Source organism: Platalea leucorodia (assembly GCF_965183815.1).
Source record: "Platalea leucorodia genome assembly, chromosome: 9".
NCBI classification, from domain to species: domain Eukaryota; kingdom Metazoa; phylum Chordata; class Aves; order Pelecaniformes; family Threskiornithidae; genus Platalea; species Platalea leucorodia.
The window spans coordinates 48,894,064-48,908,674 of NC_138831.1; the positions used below are offsets into that span (position 1 = coordinate 48,894,064).

Below are 14,611 nucleotides of genomic sequence, written 5' to 3' on the forward strand. Positions count from 1 at the left end.
CAGCCTAGTTGCTGTGAAAATGGTACAAATCCAACTTACTTAAGTTTTCATGAAGAATTACTCTTTATTAATATTACACAAATAAAAAACTTGTCTTGCAAGATGAAGTTACTTTCACAAGCATTAGCACTGCAATGCCAGTGGTAACTCATTACGGCAGTACAGACTGGCTTTCAAGTTGGGCATTAAATTAGTGACACCACCCTGAAATTAGCTGTGTATCTGATCTCGCACAGTGATTCTCACACGTGATTTCTTTGGACTAATGAAGACTGTGTATAAAGTGTAGTAGCTGCCTTTCAGGATACCTTTACCAGCGAGTTCAGTCATGTAGTAACGACATTGTGGGGAGGCCAAAAGCCACAAGCAGTCTGCGGCTTCTGATGGCATTTTCTTTCTCTCCACACACGTACTGAGTAACTTCCACCCATCATCCAACACAGTAATTGACTTTGGGACATTTTCCACAGTTTCCAGGTCTGACTAAAGCCACCACAAACTAGCTACATTTATTTAGAGAGCATTGATGCAGGTAAGGGACCCTGTTTTGATAGGAAGTTCTCCAAACAGTAATTAAACAGGCCCTAGAAAGTAAACAGGACAAGAAAATTTGAACCACTTGAGTCTTAAATCGATAGAAGTTCCCAAAATGGAGACTTCACATTCTTTCAGTGCTGCTACTGGAAAAGTCTGTCTGCAGTGGTGCAATGTTATGATCGTAGGCAGCATACTCCGATGCTCCAGTACTTGCCACTTTCAGCTGCTGAGCAGCATGCGTGAGCTGAAACGCTGCATCAGGATGAGCCGTGTCTGGAAGGAGGGTGCACTCCCGCTCCAGCATGTCTGCCACGCCTTTCAAGAGGTCCAGAAAGCCAAAGGCCAGAGCTGCCTTTCGTAAACGATTAAGTTCCTGCAAAGAAGGAAAACCCCTTTTAAAGCCACTGTCAGCCTTTACATAAAACGTGGTTTTCTTTTTTTAAAGGCAAGCTTACTCACTTTTAGAGGAAAATAACCTGAGTGATCAGTACAGCTGCTGGAAACTGCCCAGCTGCTCATGAGATAAAAAAATGCTCCAGGGCTGAAGATGATAGTGGCACGCCTAAACAGCTAGTTTTCCCTTGATTCCTTCCTATAAATCTCCACTTCTCCCTTTTGTGCATTTAGCCATTGTACCTGCCTGTTTTGTCTGTGTCCCAGCTGGGGGGTGGCCTCCAACTCAGGCTTCACTGACTGCTGCCTTTAGCCACAGCGTCCAGCAAAATGGATATGTATTGATTTTTCTTCACTATAAACTTATGAGTGCTTATGTGCATTTAGGCAGGGTATTCATTCTGGAAGTCTCTGGGGGCTACAGTAACAAACTGCTTCAGCACTAAGCTTACAAGAGGAACAACAATTACCTCCAGCTGCAGCCTAGATTATGGATTATTACGATGTGGCCAAATGTGCCTGGGATTTTGTCTTTTTCTGCTTGAGTTGTAGAAAAACTGTAGGAGACATTTTCAGACTCAGAATGACATCTGTGTTCCTATTCCTCTCTGATCCCTATGTTTATTTCTGCCTGGATAACAGCATAAAATCTGCAAAGTTGTTCACTGTGGAAGTAGCAGGGATCGTGAGGGGCACCTGTAAACACGACACGTCTATGCCACCCTGCCAGAGAACGTGGCGGCAGGGAAACCAGACCCCCTTGTCTCACCTTCAGTCGTCTGTAAAACAGACCCAGGATGTCTCGTTTACAGAACCACGTATGTTTTTGCAGAGCCTTACAAGCCTGCACAGAACACACGTATCACAGACACAGACAGTACGCGTTCCTCCGTCAAATGCACCGCTATCGCTATGGATCAAACTTGGGCCAGCCTGAAATGTTACTCACTTTATAGAAGGTTTGAGTTTTTTCAGGGAGTTTCCTTGCATTTCTCAAGATCTTCTGTACATCCGTCTGCAGAACGGGAAAAAAAAAATATCTTGGCAACTGCTGGGGAAGCTGCAGAAAAAAATCCTCATCTATTTATTGATAAATTATCCTGACCATTGACAAGACTGCAGCTCACAAAGGCTGAAACATAAACGGTAATTACACTAAATCCAATAAACTAAGCCAGATGCTACACTGGAGACACAGCTTTCATTAAACAAGCTGTGCTTTCTGATTGCATTTTAATCATGACATTTTAAAGAGGCAGTGTTTATAAAAATGAAAGAAAAGCAATAAAGCAATTACATTAAATGGACAAGACACACACAGACTCCACTTTGCTGGGAAGATGGCTACTGCTGATCAAAGTAAACCGTCAAGTCCCAAACCTGTATCATTACCTGGAGGCCACTTGGTTTAATCCATACGGTAACGTTCTGTGCGTAACTGCGCTTGTTCTTGGGTTGCAAGGGGAAAGGGCTCTTATTGTCATCCTCTCCGTAAGGATTTTCTTTCGCATCTGGGGTGGGGGGAGAAAATAAAAAGAACAACTAAGACTTGGCAAGGTCATTCACACAAGAAAACACGTAAGTTATTCAAATGAGCATGGCTAGTACCTGAAATAGGTCCAAGCTGTGCCATCTTCCCTAGCCATGGAAGGGGCTCAGGACCAGGTTCAAAGAGTGACATCATGAGGTTTGATTTCTTCTTGCTATCAGCTTGTGAATAGAGCATTCCGTACCACTCTGGCCTATTGAAAAGAGCAAATCCCAAAGGCTGAAAATCTTCCACCCCTCTTTGCCCAGAATTTGCCTCCCTCACATTGTGTAGAGGCTCACTATTTGCAGTTTATACTGGCAGAAACATATCCACAATTAGAAATCCACAGCTTTGTCTAGCAGTGCAGAGTTCTGTACAGAATACAGACATAAATAAGCATAATTTATAAATAAATCATAAATGAGCAAAGTAAGAGATTTTTCAGGCAGACATCCAGCTCCATACCCCAACTGGACGACAGCCACCATGCCTTCCACTTTCAGGCTGCCGTGTAATAAAACACAGAAGTTGGGGATTTTCCCGGCAATCTGATTAGCTGAATTCTCATCTTCGGTGTCATCTGTGATCCCAGGTCCCACCTCATCACCTTCTGGAGAAGAATAAAAGCAAACAAAGAGACAACATAAGAATAAATTCAAACACACTAGTTCCATTTCCATGACACCACCCTGTATCTTCTGCCATGCAAGAGTTAATGAATACTTTTAATACAAAGGAACAGCTGCTAAATGAACCGTTTGGGCAAAGTGGCACTATAACGTTATATAAATATTCCGCTCCATCCTACTCACAAAACAAGAGTTACCAAAAAACCGCAAATAAAACCTCAGCTTTGAAGAAACTAGAAGTGAAATGAAAGAGCACCAAGAGTCTGGCAAAAAATACATGTCTGTTTCTGAACCAAAAGCCTCCTGAATTTAAAGTCTTCCTCTCCTATGCAATTTGTGGTCATTACAAGAAACGTACTATGTTTTAGCAGCTGGAATACAGCTGTGATTTAACTGTTAATATCTTCTAAGGTGAAAGGCCTAGCAGGATAAGAGTGTTAACACAGAGATGAAAGCATATCTGGAGCTTTCATTCTTCTTTACCAAGAGAAATCTCACTTTCTCCTTGCTCTACTCCAAGATCATGACAAAAGGAACAGGGAAGCCCTTCTTATCGCAGGCTGGTGCACACAAATAGCTGCAAGTCAGTAATATGCTTAACTCTCCTCGAAGCCTACACCCGCCATTTGTAGAGATACATACATACTTGGCCCCAGTGAGCAGCAATTAATGCTCAAGCACAACTGAGCAATCTAGTTGTGATTAAGATCAGATTTTTCACAACAACAAATCATTCCAAGAACCAGTTAGATGCAGGCATTAAATATTCATCTTGCACCACATATTTCATGGCCCATAACTATTTTTAGCTTTAAGTTTAGCACATTCTATTAATAATGATGCTATGAGGACACTGTTTCCTCCATTAACTTTCTAAAAAACACAGTATTCAAAAAAAGAAAGAGCTTGTGTTCAAGGTTTTAATTTTAACGTAACCACACAAACATGTCTTTAGAGACATCTGGCATTTTGATAAAGCACAAAACCTGTGCTTCTTGTCTGAACCACCACAGACATTACAAGGGAAGCTTAAAGCAGTTTTTGCTAAAAGAAACAAAACTTGCTCACCTCTGTTAAGTGCAATGGGCAGTACCAAGTGTCTGGACAAGACGGGAGGGCTAGAAATGTCAGCTATATCTACAAAACCAACAATTTCTAGATCTGTGGGGAGACAACAGGTTTAAGTCAGATTTGGAAATAGCTGAAATGTATTCAGAGTCGATTTAACATTAGCACTTCTTACACCACCAAGCTTTCTGAAGCAGTGACTAGAGGCAGGACAACAGAGCCCCAGCCTTGACTGGGCGTGCGTTCCCAGGACTGGGAAGACTGAGTTGTGGTTCTTGAGTTTTATATGCCCGCTGGAAGTTTAAATGCAGCTCCATCTCATACAGAGTTGTGGGCATTTGCTGGTAAAAGGTTGAGGCAGCCATGCCCTTCATGCTCAGCCTTGCCTAATGTCCTCCCCACTTCTTGGCTGCAAGAAATATCGTATTGGCTTCATGTCTCTCAGCCATGTGAAGGTTTTGGTGTGCGGCTTAGGACTAGCCTTTGACCAGCTCTACACGGGCAGAGGTGAAGGGAGTACCTACTCTGTAAACTCTTCTCTACACGAAGCATGGTGACACACGGTGTGCTCTAGCTTTGGACACAGGTCCATACGTGTACGGCACAATCAGAAATTCAATGCGTTTCCAACCTGTACTGCAGCTGGAACTGGGGAGCACAGTCTTCCCCTTGACAGCCCAAGCAAAGGACCTGGCCCAAAGGCAATTCAACTGATTTTTCTCATAGCTGAACAACAAACACTTGATTAAAGCCATGGAGGAATTCAGGGGCTGAGCACACTATACACTGCATTTTAATGGACACAGAACAAAATTACCTTCATGCCAAATTCCCATCTTTGAAATGACAGGAGGAACTCTAAGGCTGAATGCAACAAAGCCTCCCTCACCAAGACACACTGCGTGCTCTTTTTCTTTCCTTTTGCTATTTTGGTACAGACGCATTCATTCCTATTTAAACAGTATGCAGCTACAAATAAGAAGTGATCACACCCCAAACAAGAAATGTTTTCTCTCTTGCAGATCTAAAAAAAATGGAACAAATCAGGGCAATCTTGGTGGCAGTAATTTATGGGTTGCAGTTCACTTCCTTGCAAAATTCTACCACTATTCTGTCCTTATTCACATGCAAGCTGTGCACATTTTGTTGATGAACACAGAAAAAAAGGAAGTCTACAGGATAGATCCAGGAAATTAAGCTGCCAGTAGAGCTAGAAACTCACAAAACAGAAATTATTCAAAAGGACACCTGGGCATGTGATTTAACCACGTCACTTTCTTTGCACTGCCCAAACAGCACAAAGCCAGCAGGAACGCCCATCAGCTCCCTTGCAGAGTTAGCCAGATCGGAGTGTCACTGCGGGTGCCAACCTTTGGCTCAAGAGCCACGGCACTCTACTGCCTGACTGGAAGGAACAACAAAATGCATGTGGCCAAGTGCACTGCTGAGGAGCCGAGAGCAATTTTGATGCTACAGTTCAATCTTAATTCTTCAGGCAAAGCAGTGGCGTTCAGTGCATTCTCTCCAAGAAGTGCACCTAGCCATTTGCAAGTCACAGGCATGGGCTATCTAAGCTGTTCATGGGTGCATTGTCCGGTAATGGGAGGGCTGAGAAAGGTTTTCTTTGCACAGTTGTTTTTAAAAATAACTTAGTATGGGTAAGAAGTGCCAGGATGACAGACAAACTATAAAGACAGAGATTTCATAAATCTCAACCTTTACTTGTGCTGCCCCACCAATTGTCGACCCCACCCCTAGTGGATTCCTTGAAGAAACCTCCAGAAAGATGCTAGTTTGTCTCACCTGATAATACAGAGTCTTTCTGATAAAGGCAACTCTAATACAAAATGCAGCCCCTTGTCCAACACGCCTCTCCCATCCTCCATGAAGCTTATGAGGGTATTCATGCAAAGCAGCCTGTGGCTGTCTTCCACAGACCCTGCCCCGGGAAACTGGCACCCTGAGCTTTGAAAGTGCCTCTACCCTACTCCGGCCCTTTTACCAGGTACACATGGCTGAAACAGAATGAGATTCTTGCCCCCTGCTGCACACATACCAAAAAATTACACAGTCAGCGACTGATCCTTGCAGAGAGAAAGTGGATGAAACAGTAACTATGCAGGATAAGAGGTGGTAGTGAAAAGGTAGAAATCAAATGGATTTAAGTAAAAGGCAATCAAAGATTTGTTACCTGTATTAATCGCTTTAGGGATGGGGTCTATTTCCTCATCTATAATGAAAGGTTCTGGTCTGGGAAATACTTGCACATCAGATGTTAAGTGGCCACACTTGAGAACAGCATGGAATGGTGTATAAGCCAGGTCTATTAGCTTTCTAGAACACGATCAGTTATTATTAAGGAAAACATAATATATATCAAATGAAAACAGTTTGTCTAAAGCACACTAACTAAGCTCCCAAAACTTTTTTTTAAACTACAGTTAATTCAACAGCTCTAGCATTGCTAAATTACAAAACAAAGCAGCATATTATCACAGTGATGGCAAACTAACAATAATTCTGGAAATTAGTATCTTCTATCTGCCAATTGTAAACAGATGCTATGGTTCGTTACAGAATGATTAAAATAAATATTGACCTTAGCTGGTGAAGGTCAAGACAAAAATACAGTTAACAAGATCATAAACTAAAAGAAAAAAAGGTTAATTAGAACACCCCATATCATCAGATTTCTGGTTATATTTGGCTTTTTTTATAGATACTAACTGGAAACCTTCACTAAGGCATATTATCTACAAGTCTACCAACCCAAACATTGACTGCACGTTCTTCAGGCAAAGGGGTCCATCAATGGTGAAAATTTGCCCTTCCCCGTTGTTTAAATCTATGAGCCGTTCCAGGCAGTCTAAGGAATCCGTGCTTTGAAGCTGTGAAAAAATAAAGTGAAATGTTTTTGTTAAGTTTTCTTCTTACTCTCTTTTTATTAACCTGTATGTTTTCAGAAAATATACACAACACAGCAAAAAGCATCTAATTGGATGCTATCGTGATTTTTTGTTATCTCACTCCTTTCTGAATAAACCAGCATTCTTGGTCTCCCAGGAAATGCACTCCTTATGTTGCATTTATATAAGACCAGATGCAGCATTTGGCCCAGTAACAAATAATCACAGAATAGCTCGAGTTGGAAGGGACCCATAAGGATCGTCAAGTCCAACTCCCAATACACTGTTCTATCATGTTAGGTTCTGCTTTGAAAGCAGATTCAAGCAACCAAAAATACCAGAAGCTCTCAGTCTCCAAGAGCACAGGAATGCTTTAACTAGTATAACATTTTATTGGTAATGCTAAGTTTCCAGCTCCTTCAGGGTAATATAATTTTTCAGAGGGAAGGCAGATATAATTCTTTTTGAGAAGTTCTTAGAGAGTGCTTGTGAAAGCACCTAAACTTATCAGTAACTGAAGATTTATTTTAAACATTTTCCCAGTTATTCTGATGTGTAAACAACGCTTCGATCCATCAGCTTAATCAAGAGGATCATCCTTGGTAGAAACCTTGAAGCTGAAATATCTACTGCCTGCCTAAGTAGAAAATCCTTCTGTGATAGACAGAAGACTATAGGTGTCAAGTTAAAAGCAATGCTATTAATAAAACCTAATCTAAGGAACTTTAGTCTATATAGGCTTCTTTTCAAACATTTTTTATTCAACAGAATTCTAACTACTGTGAAGATTTTTAAATCTGGTACTGAGATCTTCAAAGGTACCTGAAAAGAAATAAAACAGTCACCTTTCCTTCAAAAGGGAAGTTGGTTTGAATACTGGCTTAGAGACTTTAGGATTTTGCTCACTCACATTTCTACATAAAGCAATTGTTGTTTTAAGTGTTGAGCATCCTTGCAATAGAAGTAATTTATTCAAGAATTTAACGGTAGATTAAGAAAAGACCCAAAAACCATTCAACGTAATTAATGCAGTAAAGGTAATAATATCGACAGAGAAATATAAATTGCGTAATATTCTCCAGGGAGAAACTGACACAATTTATAAAGATTATCATAATAATGCAATAGTAGTAGATAATAACAGTGCAATAACAAACTTTTAAAAAGATACTACAGTTAAATTTCACCAAATAACTAACACTAAGCACCGGAATCTCAACTAAACTTTAAAACTAAGCACAAGAACATCAAAGTATGTTTTGTGCTGACCTGATCATTAGTTCAGAGAAGAACAATAATTATCCAATGCAACAAAGAAGAAGGTACGTGTTAAAGACATCACCTCTTCGAGATTTGCCATGCACATGACATACAACTTGGATGGGAATGGGAAAGGCAAGGGGAACCGGTTGCTTTCACTTCGCTGGTTGTGAGTAGCTAGTGAGTGCCGCAGGGAGCCTCTGCCGATCCCCAAGCAGCCATCGGTGACCAGAACAACCTGGCATGAGAGAGGACGGATTGGCATTTCCAAGTAACGACACATTTCTGTTTGCAGAGGGCAACTACACACCAACACATTTCAGCAGCCTCCCTAGCAGCATGCCCTTCTATCCTGAAAATCCCTGCTCACACGGGGATTTCCTCCACTGAGCTGGGGAAAGAATTGCAAGGAAAATTTCCAGAAACAGGTACATAAATGAGAAATTGAAGATTTAACCATTGCAACTTAAACTATGTGCATGGTAAATATACATTTTGTTGTAATTAGGCAATTGCACTAAAATTTAAATTTCATAGCCAGAAACACACCATGCTGTGCATAAACATGGCCATTTTTAAGCGTACACGAGAACAGTGACTACACAGCCAAAAAAGCAGCCCGCTGCTGATGGACTCAGGAACTTCATCTGAAAATAAACCCCATTTCTTCTGCAGAATCTGCAGGGCAACCCAACTTCCACTACAAGTCACAGAAACCAGACAGAATGCAGTATTAATCACCCCAAGTTTTTGCAAACAAATACAGCTGCAGTATGCTCACATTTTGCAGCAGAACTATTAAAGGAAAAATATGCATTCTTCCATTCAGTTGCATGTCCAAAGTCACCCCTTGTAGAAACCTGCACTAATAGATTACGCTGAAAAATGGAGCTATTTACACTCAGCTGAGACCCAGTCATTTCCAGAGTAGTAAAACAGCTGCTTTTTCAACACTGCACAGCAACAGCAGGCATTATTTTTGGCTGAGAGGTAAGGAAAATCAAATCCAACTGAAACTCAATGTATATCTGCTACATCCAGATTTGTATTCTCTCTTCATCCTCAATCTCTCTCTTGCAGTCTCTTCAGTTACTGTCTGAACTGTTGCTCACCCGTAATGTTTTTCACTGTTACAAGATTCTGCATAGTACATTCCCCACTGCCTTTTATCACCTGAAGTCCCAGTAAAATGAGCCTCGACACAAATGAGAGACCAAATTGTTGAGGTCTAATCTATGCTTGGGTTTTACATCTTTCTAGTTCTTTGCTTTGAATGTCTGCTTTTCCAAGGTGCCTTTTATCCTTGTTAGATTATGAAGTATTGCCTAGACAATGAATCTCTATCATTTTTCTGCTTAAGGAATATTGCTTGACACATATTCCTAGCTCACTGAGCGGCAAAATTACTGAACTTAAATCCTAACCCAAAGAGGAACAGGCTCTTAAGCTTCTCAGAAAACTGAGGGCTAAAAGCTTTGCCATAAGAGGCAGCAAATTCAGAAGGCTGAGAGCTGCAAGGGCTGAATGGCGTGTGTGAACAGATGCATGCCAAATGACTCATTAGGGAAAGCAGACAGATTCAAAGACACTCAGCAGGAGTCTCATGCTGTTGCTTGAGACCTGGAACTGTTACAAGCCCTGGAAACCATCAGGTACTCGAGGAGAAAGGTTACTGTATGCGTGACTATATCCTCTCCAAACCGACTGAGGCTCCTGGGGCAGAAGGCTGCATCCAGATCAAATGCCAAGCCTCCAAAATAGTACTCTTGGGCCAGATTTTATAATCCGCTCCATTACAATAACACACTGGACAGGAAGCAGTCTAGTTTTTCACTGCTGAGTATTTTAATAAAGATCACCTTCTGTTCATATTCCAGATATATCCAAAATACTAATTCTTTGTCTTCCTGTAGCATCAGTGTGCCTGAGAGTATTCAAAGTTTCCAAATTACATTTACATTTCCATCTGCAACTTACAGGGAGTACTAATTATAAGCTGGATCCCAAGAACAGTGAAATCAGTCATACCTGGCAAGGAATTGCTGCACCCCATTCCTGCTGGACAATATTGCAAACCCCCAGCAGCGCTGATTCTAGACAGGTTTTGTCATAATCATCCATGTTACTTAGGGCTTCCTGTAAAGACAAACACTGCTGTCATTGCTGGGTGAAATATCACTACCAGGAAACACAGAAAAGTTATTCACAGTCCTGTGGTAAGTCAGTATGTTTGCTTTGCATTGTAACCCAACGCAAAGCGCTACGTTCTTATATATGATCTGCAAAGTCAGAAAAAAAAAGAAAGAAAGAAAGATATAAGAAATAGTGAACTATATCATGAGACAACAATGAAAGCAGACTTCGAAGAAACTACAATATTATAAACACGGCTCTTTGGGAGAAAAAAAATCTTTTGCACGTCTCAAAGAAACAGTAAAGTCTAAACTTGAAACAATGTCTAACATGAAACATTCAGCTTAGAAAACCCTCCCAGGTGTCAGAGCAACTTTAACTTCTTAAGAGATTCAGAAAGTAGGCCACAAGGAGCTTGTCTCGCAAAAAATCTTTGGCAGAGAGAGCAACAGAATCCAAAACTCATCTCTGCATCCTGTTTCTATAACCATAAACCAGCTTTCCTCCGTAAAATGAAAACTTCACATTTAACACAGCATCATAAGAAGGGTGCAGCTGTAAAACTAACACGCTAGAGGAGCTCGGTTGGATTCTTGGCTTTCAGAAATTCCTCGAATCAGCTCTGAGGGAGAGGAAAATAAAGCAAACGTCATGCACTGGCATTCACCTGCTAAAATGCAAACATAACAGAGAATATCTTTTAAAATCTGTATGTCTCACAACTGACAAACCTAAAACATGGTGCCCTGTGCCAGTGATACATCATTTCCTCTCGATATTATGTGTGATAACCAGATATATATGCGCAATTTTTAGTGGATTCAGAGACTGTCAGTGCCTTACTGCATCCATATGAAATTTCTTTCTTGGATTTTATCCTTCCCATTTTCTCCCAACTCCCCATCGTATCTGCAAGGCCTAAAATCACTTTATTCTCATTCTTGCCCTACTTCAACTCATACACACTCTGAAAAGCATCTTCTCTCTACCAAATCACGGCACTCAAAACCTTTCTAAACGGTCCTGTCTGCTGCATCGTTTATCAAGAGCAAATCAACAACTACAGACAAAAATGTGAACATCGCAGAACCACTGGCATTTTTAAGAGCTTCATCAGGCAGCCCTTTCCTCCACCCCCACTTTTAGCTTAAATAACCACACTCCAGGGGGTACTTGCAAAGGTATGATTTGTGAAGTAGCAAAATGTTTCAAATGCATTGATTTCACCTATCCTTAAAATAAGGATAAAACGCTCAATTCAAGACATTGTGCACAGGATGATATGAAATCACACAACGTCATCATGATTTGGAAACATGCATGGGGTTTTGTTTGTTTTTTTTAAAGGCCGACAGCTTCCTGCTTTTGTGTTTCACGCACCCTACCTGCAGCGTGTTGTAATCTCTCGTAAAGGGCACCATCAGCTCCCAAAGTGACGAAAACACCACCAAGGCTGTGAACTCCAGCTTGTAGTTGGTCGCCATGTGCTCGAACAGCATGGTCAGGCCGTGGACAGCCAAGTGCTTCCGCTGGTACTCCTCGGAGCCCTCCACCGACACCGGCCGTGTCATGGAGAGCGACACGTCCATCACCACCACCGTCGGCATGATGAGCTGCTCCTCTCGGCTACCGTCGCGGAGAACAGTGATCTCCTGCGTGGAGGGGGAAGAAAAAGGCCACACATGATTATTGAAGCCGCAGTTACGAGGCCACGCATCCCGCCCTCTCACACTGACCCCACTGTGCAGCGGGCGAAGCGACAATTACCCTTTTGCCCCCCAAAAGGTGGGATTTAGCACAGATTAAGCCAACAAATCTGCTCCTGAACCACACACAGCATACCCAACCGGCTGTAAAGGCCTGGAAACGGCGAGGGCTGAGCCTCGATGGGGAAAAAGGAGCAGCAGGGGCACCCCGGGGGCCGAGGAGAGGCCCGGGAACCCCCAGCAGGGAGCCAGCCCTCCCTCCCAAGCCCTCCTCCTCGGCGGGGCCGGAGGGACAGCCCCGGGGACAAGCCGGGGTGTTTCGGGGGGTGAGAGCGCAGCGAGGCGAGAGGGGGAAGGGAAATGGTGTCGCTCACCCCTAGCCCGCCGTGCCGCCATGGGTCCGTCGCAGAAAGCGTCCCCCCCGGAACGCCGCGGCCGAGGCGGGAAGGGGCCGGGCCGCGGCTGCCGCCCCGCGCAGCCCCGGGCAGCCCTTCCCACACATTGGGGATAAAGGGTACCTTCAGCAGGAAAAGCAGGAGAAATCTGTAATACTGCATACATTAGGGAAAGCAGTTCAGTTAGATCCCAGTATTGTGGAAAAGTACTGCCACGATAAAAAAGACTGCTATGCATAGAGAAGAGTTTATCAATAAGCATCCCAATGGGCTGGTGGACGTCCTTCTCCCAGCTCTGTAAACGTGTTCCATAAACTCCGCTGCAAAGCTTGGATGTACCCCTGCAAAGCTGTCCATTCAGACAACAGTTTGCTTTATAATTATCAAATCATCATTTTCTCATTCCCCTGTGATAAATCTGCTGATTGGATTTTTATGCCCATTAAATCTTTGGCCAGGAATGTTGTTATTTCTTCCTTTGTGCAGCTGCGCCATACCAGTGCCACTCGGTACAAGGGTTACTGAGACCATCCTCAGGTTGCTCTGCCTGCACACAGGGCCCTGCAGCATCCCTCTGCCTCCGTGATGATGGTGCAGGAGCTGAGGGTTTTTTCCCCGGAGACAGCGAGTTTTAAACCTCCCTCTGGCATTGCAAAATAGAGTCATATTGTGACAAAGGCCAGCAGAGCCGCTTCTCTGGCCTGTCAGCCCTACGAGAGGCCTCAAAATGAAGCTACGTGCAAGTTGTCTTGTTTAAGTGACCACTGCTCCACGCAGAGGAGCGGTGTGATTTACCCCCGCTGCTCCCTTCCATAGCTGCCGTGAGAACAATACGTGTCTCACAGCTGGTGCTTTCATCTGGTAGTTTGTAATGGGGATAATCGCCCACCCTCGTACTGAGAATAACCTGTAGCAGCAGACAAAGATACTGGCTTCAGAGATAGACCCAAATCTATACAATACTATTTAATCTTCTTAGGGACTGCAGGTATTAAAATGGATTGGCTGTTCCTCCAGTAATATGTCCTTCACACCTGACCCTCTCTTGTATTAGAACTCCGCCAGCAGAGGCATTGTGAAAATGGGATCATTTTCATCTGCCTCTCTCTGCAAGAGCATCTCCCACCTGGCTGTAAAGAAGCTTCCAGCACTACGCTCAACCCTCGGTACTCCTCTTCCTCTTGGACAACATCTTTGGAAGGTAAGCTGTGGAGGTTCATTTGATTGCTTCAGATCTCTTATGACTGAGACAGTCCGACCAGTGAGAAAGGAGTTGATCAGGAGTTGACCTGCAAGACAACTGCTAAACTTGCAAGACTAGAGAAACAAAGAGGCTGATGGTCAGGTGTTGTGAAAGGCTGGAGAGCTCTTACAGTTGATCCTACCTTTAGATATGTTTCTGCTTGCAAAAGGTCTTTTAAGCAGCTCATTTTGGAGAGGAGAAGCAAAAAACAGTGTTTAAATAGAAGTGTGTGCATACGTCTTCTGTTCCCTCTGTGTCATTCTTTCTATTCTTTTATCTTTGTTAGGAAGGGTTATTTTCTAATAATGTGCAATTTGTTATACATATTATGCAGTTCTGCCATGTGCATGTTTGTGTTCTTTTTGCATATGAAAAGCAAAGCTTATATCATCTATTTATCTAGGTACTCCCATGACCCTCTATTACTGTTGCCTTAGTGATCCTCCCAACTATTTAAACGAAGATAATAATGCCTGTCTTGCAAGAAATTTAGGCTGATTACTTCACTGGGTGTTATGCAAGAGGGTAAGTGTGTGCTAACTTGCATGAAGAGCTTATCTGAGAATGGCTTACAAAACTGTGATTCACATCCAGCTCGAGAATAACGTCAACATTCCCCGCTGTGGGGGAAAAAAATAATCCACAAAGAGTGATATTCTAAGGTAAAACATTCAAGCAGTGCTGAAGGGTAACTTCTGTCCAGCCCCAAATCACTGTCTCCATACTGTCACAGCTGCAGGCTCTGTCACTCTGGCATTTACAATTTTTCTCCCTTTCTAAATGCTGCTCAAATAATTATGCAAGATATGC

The 14,611-nt window shown here is 42.7% G+C and overlaps 1 protein-coding gene across 4 annotated transcripts; it reads right to left on the reverse strand.

Annotated features, from left to right (window-relative positions):
* Positions 1-119: 119 nt before the first annotated feature.
* INTS14 (integrator complex subunit 14) lies at positions 120-12,574 on the reverse strand. 4 transcript variants are annotated; one of them, XM_082322234.1, is made up of 12 exons: positions 12,538-12,574; positions 11,843-12,109; positions 10,353-10,460; positions 8,407-8,562; positions 6,928-7,046; positions 6,350-6,492; positions 4,159-4,251; positions 2,927-3,071; positions 2,539-2,672; positions 2,323-2,441; positions 1,880-1,945; positions 120-910 (listed from the first exon to the last, which is right to left on the reverse strand). In XM_082322234.1, exons 2-12 carry the CDS (start codon positions 12,062-12,064, stop codon positions 659-661), a joined length of 1,557 nt encoding a protein of 518 aa, XP_082178360.1. In that variant the 5' UTR covers positions 12,065-12,109; positions 12,538-12,574; the 3' UTR covers positions 120-658. The 4 variants fall into 4 exon arrangements, with proteins under 4 accessions (XP_082178360.1, XP_082178361.1, XP_082178359.1 ...); XM_082322235.1 differs by lacking the exon at positions 12,538-12,574 and adding an exon at positions 12,300-12,513; XM_082322233.1 differs by lacking the exon at positions 12,538-12,574 and adding an exon at positions 12,225-12,513.
* Between the last annotated feature and the right edge of the window lie 2,037 nt (positions 12,575-14,611).